Source organism: Erigeron canadensis, chromosome 6, assembly GCF_010389155.1.
Source record: "Erigeron canadensis isolate Cc75 chromosome 6, C_canadensis_v1, whole genome shotgun sequence".
Taxonomy (NCBI): domain Eukaryota; kingdom Viridiplantae; phylum Streptophyta; class Magnoliopsida; order Asterales; family Asteraceae; genus Erigeron; species Erigeron canadensis.
In genome coordinates, this window is record NC_057766.1 from 40,086,324 (window position 1) to 40,093,938 (window position 7,615).

The 7,615-nt window shown below is 34.4% G+C and overlaps 1 protein-coding gene across 2 annotated transcripts; it reads right to left on the reverse strand.

Moving 5' to 3' along the window:
- Positions 1–2,593: 2,593 nt before the first annotated feature.
- LOC122602871 lies at positions 2,594–4,590 on the reverse strand. 2 transcript variants are annotated; one of them, XM_043775481.1, is made up of 4 exons: positions 4,155–4,590; positions 3,882–4,037; positions 3,680–3,785; positions 2,594–3,083 (listed from the first exon to the last, which is right to left on the reverse strand). In XM_043775481.1, exons 2-4 carry the CDS (start codon positions 3,912–3,914, stop codon positions 2,914–2,916), a joined length of 309 nt encoding a protein of 102 aa, XP_043631416.1. In that variant the 5' UTR covers positions 3,915–4,037; positions 4,155–4,590; the 3' UTR covers positions 2,594–2,913. The 2 variants fall into 2 exon arrangements, with proteins under 2 accessions (XP_043631416.1, XP_043631415.1); XM_043775480.1 differs by lacking the exon at positions 4,155–4,590 and having other exon boundaries at positions 3,882–4,102.
- Positions 4,591–7,615: the final 3,025 nt, after the last annotated feature.

Sequence of the window (7,615 nt, forward strand, 5' to 3'; positions counted from 1 at the left end):
TATAAGATTTTATGAATTAAATGTATGAAGATCTAATATTGATAATATCGTAAACCCCGTGTCCAGTATTGGACACGGGTCTAAAATCTAGTTCAAAGCTATACATCTATATATATTCTATAAACACGATATATGTGGGAAGAACTTTAATCGAAAAAGACATTTTGCATCAACTGTCAACTCAATATCGAAGATTCAAAGCTATACATCGATTAATAAAGACATATATTATTATTTAATTAATTTTTAATTATGTGTCGTGATCTTATTGTATATCACCTAGCTCAGCTAAGGACATATATTAATGCGAGATTTCTAAATTTGGGCGGTTGAAATTGCTTTTTCTAACATCTGGTTTATAATCGCAGAAAGATTAAAGATAATTTAGCGTTACTATGCAATATATTGATATATTTCAAAATATTGTGAAGGTAGTATGCTACTAGATTTTAGTTCCGTGTCCAACACTGGACACGGAGTTTACGATATTATTAATCTTAAATATTCATATATTAAGTCATAAAAGCTTATAATTTTGAAGATATAGGGTTCTAAGTGTTATACTTTGCAAGTTGTAATACAATAATCATATGTTCGTCACTGTCATTATTAGTTGAGACATATTGATGAAATTGTTTGTCATATTCGTTCCACGAGGCACATATTATAATAATTTCTCTATTATATAACTTTTTGAAACCAGTTGTACTCATAATGTGATATTATTATGAAAAATAATAAATAATTAAAATATAAACATAATTTTGATCCTGTATTTGACATTCAAGTATATGTATTTGATCATGATGCGTACCCAATTTTGATCCTGTATTTGACAATCAAGTATATAACTTTTTGAAACCAGTTGTACTCATATGGATTTTTAATTTATAGTTAATCTAAATGATAACATAAGCGAAAGTCAATTGGATGAAATCGAACGATTTGATTGGTTAATAAGTCATTAGTTCAACTGTCTTATAGTATATATTATAAAGTTTTTCATTTTATGTATTTAAATTTAGATATGTAAATATGTGATATCAGTATAATCATCCATGTCTGTTGTCATGTCACTAGTTTAAAAGTTTTAAGTCAACAATCATAGACTTACAATATTAAAATTAAAAACGTATATATAGACGCTGTTAAAAAAAGAAAACAAAACTAAATACAGACAACAATACTGGCGGAACTACAATGATATAAAACTTTTCAAAAAATGATGTATATATTTTTTATTGGTGTTACGGATCAAATAAATATGAGATATCGGTTTTGTAACCAACTTTAAACTTTTGAAACATATTTTTATCCATAAAGCTTATAAAGATGTATCTGTACAACTAAATGATAAAGAGAAAACTACTAAAAATGCTAAAAATCCTTAAAATTCATTAAAAATAGTCAAAAACTTGTTAAAAAATGCTAAAAATTGTAACAATTTAGTCGTTATCATTGTTATCATTACTTTATGTCGATACAAGACTAGTGGAAAAAAAATTGTACTACGGGTCACTTCCGGTTCTGGTTTCACCACTGGACAACAACATGCTTAAAGTTAAATATGGCCAATAACATTTTTGTTTAACAAACGGGTTTAGTTTTTAATATTCGAGAAACCACAATAACATTCAATTAGACAATAAGCAAAACTCAAACCATGCATGTCTAAAATGAAACTCAACTCAAGACTCTTAAAACCCCCTAATAATCCAGTGAACTAAGTCGATTATAGGATATAGTTGAATAATTTATTTTTTTTTTAAGTTATGGGTTCCAATGTTACATACACTACTTGCAATTTCAATTTTTCTATCACAATAGCATAATATGACTCATCCTCATACGTCATACATCTATCATCTTTCAGCCCATACAAATTTGCAACACGAGGAGCCACACGAGGTATCCGCTTGCATCTCGCAAGTATACCTCATGTACGTGCATAAATAACGAGACTCCTTCTAACTTAGTATTTTGAGGATCCCTCTAAAGAGGCTTTCTGGATTCACAAAAGACGTCCAGGACCTATTACTTTGGCAAAGCAGGCCCATCTCAGACAATCGATCAACCGGTTTAAAAAAATTTTGGGGAAGACGTCAAACCAGGGTATCGTCTCTTGGCCTTTTGAATGGCTACTGCCTAATGTGTCATTTGACATCAGTCATTCTAGGCAAAAGGATCCATTCCTGGACTTACGTTACACCAAGAAGGCTATAGTTAAAACCACCGACATGTCAAAATCAAAATTCAAGAGGTAGCTCATTTACATAACATTTTCGTGGAAAGGTTGAATTGGTCTTTAACAATGACCAATGATTCTAGCTGGTCCGCGAGTAAAACTAACCAATCTAGACACTTGGTTTGGTATACCTCTACTAAGCAGATACAGTCAAATATGACAATGAAAATACCACAAAAATACAACAGTTGCATTAAAGAAAGAACAAATTATACAACACGTGTAACTTTCATACTAGGGAAAACGTATTTGATAAGCTTTTATATAGAGATGTCATGCCACAAGTATTTTAGACCATTGGTTCAGATTTCCTAACAGAAATAAAAAGCATATGATTATGACAATTGATGGACCCAACAATTTAAGCTTCATTTGTTTCTACATTACATAACAACAAAAAAACACACAACAAAACAAAATATCCCATACTTCAACACGACACAAAAACAGCATTAGATTGCGACTGTTAACTTTTATACGAGCTATAATTGATTCACTAAGATTCCAGGTGCACGCCCACCTCGGGGGATCCAAAGTTTATAAATAGGTTATGCTCTAGGGTTTTCAAGCTCCAAGGGTAATTTGGTCAATTCATTTATACTTTGGTAGGCTTAGTGACTAAAGTTACTTATACGCAGCTAGCAATTTATATTTATGTATGCCGTGTGTTACTTGTCATCGCTGTCTGAGCCGTCTGCTTGATGGTCATTTATCATCTTCTGGATCAGTTGGCTTGTTTCCGCTTCAGACATCCGATCTGCTACACTTGAGGACTGAGACTGAGAATGAGAGTAAGACTCAAAGAACTCCTTGTTCTCTTTCTCTAACTCGTTCCACACTGCATAGCGACAATTCACTGATGTTTAATACAAACATGGAAAATACAGGAAGCGATTTTGTTTCGTATGCTTATGAATAGGCCACCTTGGGTTGTGTTTTATGACTTTTATCTCAGATGGGTCAAATCGAAATTTAGCAAAAAGGGGAATGGATTGCCAAAAGTTTTTTTAGTGTACACATCCTCCTAAAGTACTATTTTGTAAAGAACTAGATAACTATTCTTGTAAATTAATAAGTGCATAAAACCGAAGTACCCACTCATATACATTACCACCTCTATCTAGAAGTACTATTCGGGTGCCTTTCTCTTTCAGCCTTTTGAGGAAAGTGATTTGATTTACAATATGTGAAAACGACTAAAGTGATCATCTAGCCCTTGCTTTTAGAATGTGTGGTTGGGAGATGAAGTCATCGACCTTTCAAATCTCAGGTGTTTGTAATCTTAACAAACCATGTTGGTCATTTAATTTGTATAAATAATACAGCTCATCTCACAACCCTGATATAAGATGGAGGGAACACTAGATCCTGCGTATGCATGCATGATCTGGACATGATCAAGACTGTAAAGAAGACACATGATGGGTGACTAACCAGTAGAGGTGATTACAGGTTTGATCTTTGCATGTTTAGAAAGTGCTTCCATGCATTCGTCTTTGCTCATGCGGAAGATCAAACACTTCTCTATAAGATGTTGCACCTACATCAAGTCACCGAAAAATTAGAATTAGCTGTTATCAACTATCGAACACTGATAAAAGAAAAAAACTTGACATAAGATAAACAAATGCACTACCATATGTATGTACGAAGCAGAAGTGTCACCCATCAAGACGAACTATTATCGTTCCTTCTAACCAACAATATGAAATAATCAAATTCCGAAGACTTATAAGAGTTTGGGCGTATTATTAGGAGATTCTAACCACAAGCACCACTGAAATGATCACAGCTGCATATGGAGCAGTAGTCATTACGCGAAGGAAGGGAAGATGAAATTATATAGACACTAAAAAATGAGAGATGCTGCTGTGGGCCAAGGAGTCCCACGTGGGAGATAGATAATTACTGGTTGAGAAGGGATTAGAAGAGATTTGTTAATGACTCTTTCTGACATGTAGGATTCCCATTTGGCAGCCCAAGGCCCACGTGGCCGGCGGGTCCTATGGACATTCTATACTGTTAGACCAACAAATGACTCAGCAACTCTATCCAATAGAATACCGCCATATGGTGTTCTTTATCAAAAACTGGTGCTGAGGTAGATGGAAGATTGTCTGCAACAGGTGGAGGCATACAATTGATTAAGAGGCATAATAGTAGCAAAACTGAACAAGTATACGTGTTGGGTTCGATTTTCTTCAGTTGTTTATGCTCAAAAGGAACCAGTCAAATGTACAACTCTTCTCGGATGTGTCTTTATATTGCATTAGATGTTTCAATGTCGTCCAACGACTCAAGTAGGTTTTTTGAGGTTGTGAGGGCAAAATAGCAACCTTGCCCATATCATCAATGTTTGTGCCCCTTGATATAAGATTCAAGGGGCACAAACAACCAGCCATAAAAAGAAGATGCATGCATCTACATTAATGCAGATTATTTCTTCTTTTAGTCCTACTTTAGGACAATAATTGTATCACAACCCGACCCCACTCTGTCCATAAATGAATGCAAATGTGAAAGCAAAATATTCCATCCTTCCCTGAATAAATTCAACATATAACTTGTTAAACAGTGTAACAAGAATGTTTGAATACTAGTCATTTATTCAAATTACCTTTCAAGAAATAAGTAACTTAGAGGAACCTCAGTGGCAATTTTCTGACACATATAAATCTTGCAGTTCAACAAGATCTAAAAAGAAGATGAATTTATAGTGGGAAAAGTTCGGAAAAAATCTTACATTTATTTTGAGACGTAGAAATTATCAATTATCAATTTGAAATTCCATTCACTCAAAATTAAGTTATCTCCATTTAAACCCCTTTAAACCCTACTAATCATGATCATAGACAACGTAAAAGTTACATAATTAGAAGTTGTGGTCCTTGATATGTATCTCCAGAAAAATCCAAGATTATAGTGTCATATGCACTGTCCTGATGTGAGGTACAAAAGTCACAATTATAGATTTAAAACATGTATGTATAATTCAAGATCAAAAGAAAAATGAAGCACGGAATGAATACTTCCTCACCATGGCCAGAAATTGGCTCTAGCTGCATAATAATCTCCATTTAATTTCATGCCTTGAAACATTATAAGTATATTATCAGACGACAGACAAATAACTAGAATCAATAATATTATGCTTTATACAGTCATAACAAGAGGTTAAGTTTCACAATAGATGCTGAAAAGCATGGCTGCAAGAGGTGGCATATATCGACGCTTTTAGTTATGAATGAGTTGATTTGGGCTGTCTGATACATTCTTCCTATTGTGCATTCAACCTCAATGATATTGTAATACCCGTAATACAGTCTTCACTGTCACATCTAACGCCTTAATCAATTATATAGTTAAGTTGGAAAAATAAAAGTTTCAGGTCAGCCCATTCAGGCCTGTTACAGTCTGCACCAGAATTTACATGTCTGACCAAACCCATTACCCAACCCGTCCATTTTGTCATCTCCAATTGAATTTCAAGCACAAGGGTGGGGCATCTATATTCCAACAGTGCCTAGCATCTCTCGAATAACATGTGACCCTATATTACAGAAACTTTAAACAGCAATAACAACAACAGCCATCATCAAGCACTACCTCCTAAATATAAAAGCTGTAGAAGACCAATGATAAATCATGCTAATTATGAAGGATTACTAACGGACATATGTCTATATCAATTGCACTGACAGAAGAAAAAACAATGTGCTGAAATTGGTTACAGGCTGATAGACAACATAGTACCTTCAATGAACAAAATGCATATCAGATAGTAACAAATTGAAAGATAAGAAGGTACCAGGTGTTCAGGACCACTAGCAATACCTTAACAAATATAGTACCTATGACCATGTCAGAGCCAAACATGAGGTGAAAACTCTCTTATGTATTGTGAAGGTTGATCTTATCTAGTTATCTTAAAAAAGTATTAATCTACAACCACCCCTCACATAGAGCATCATGTATGTAGATACTTTTGCATACCGGCTACGCCTTATCTCAACCCCTATCTTCTGTCCGGTTAAAGACCTCCTCTTCTTATCTACTCAGCCGGTATTTTTTAGTAGTAATGACTAAGGATTAGTTAAGCACCACCAAGGTGACCTAGTAGTTAGGCGCCCTGGTGTCCTCACAAGAGGTCTTAGGTTTAAACTTGTAAACTCCCTAAGTAAACATCTTAGAGTGGTTAAAGAAAAGGTTATGAAACGGTCACGGAGAATTTCCGGTAGGCCACATACATCTGAGTCATATACTCTCCTCCCGAAGTAACCTCAAAACCTCATCCTATTTGTATGATTAATTAGTCAAGAAATATATTTAACTTTTGGCTAGTATCTTATAGATTTTATTTTCTTTCCGCAAAATGCAAACCGACTACTCTACACATTTGTCTGAAATGGGACTCCAACTTACAACCTCTTAGTTTTAGGTCCCCTCGAATACTGCTAGGCCAAAGTCCACTTGGTCCAAAAAGGCTTATCGATATTGCTGTAGCGACAAAGATAACTTATCACCTTATATATTATTAAAAAAAAAAGTAGGTTAACTTAGTTTAGGAATATGTGATGTTTGTTTTGCAGCACGTTAATGAAGGGACCCAACCTGCCACCTCTCAAGCAACTTCTGCTCAGATCCAACAGCTCAACAACCAAAGGTATCATATATTAATAGCGTATGAGAAGAAAAGAAAAATTGTAATGAAAAACCATATTAAAAACAAAACAACCAGGATTGTCGAGCATCACCAAGTTGATTGCTTTGCTTTCATTCAATCTATATACCTCGACCAAGGTACAAGTAAACCAACAAAAAGAAACGTTGCAGAGATTACCTGAACCAGTTATCATGAACTCCTTTGGAAAAAATGCAAACGATACTTACTCAAATCTGCAGAAGCCATTAACAATAACTATTAGATATATGTACCACACAAGGTAAAAAAAAATACCAGTTACCAAAGAAAGAAATCAGGTCAAATACAACCATCCATAAGTGATTGAAGCAGTGACCACATTTCTCAAGTTCTCAACATCCAACAAAAACCCTATAAGCACACAGGTCACTCTAAAAATGTAATTGAATAAACGATAACTTAACAGAGTTATTGTCAATAAATTCATACTACTGCAAACAATCTAGTCATGAGCAATTTTAACAAGTGGATAAGGTCAGCTTTACCACTAAAATTGATCACTGACAACTAGGCAGCACAGATTCCGCACAAAACCCAAGAAACGTTAAATAGTATCTACTGACTCTAAATAAAGTTTTTTGAATTTTGAATATATGACAACTAAACAGAGCAACTATCACCCAGTGAAGTATTACCATGCTCCCTTCGTACCGCAAAATGTGACATCA

Coding starts and splice junctions, on each gene's coding strand:
- LOC122602871 (XM_043775481.1), bottom strand. CDS start 3,914: ATGGGTGACACTTCTGCTTCGTACATACATATG. Junction 3,786..3,881: donor CTGCTTCGTACATACATATG/GTAGTGCATTTG, acceptor GACTTGATGTAG/GTGCAACATCTTATAGAGAA. Junction 3,084..3,679: donor ACCTGTAATCACCTCTACTG/GTTAGTCACCCA, acceptor GTCGCTATGCAG/TGTGGAACGAGTTAGAGAAA.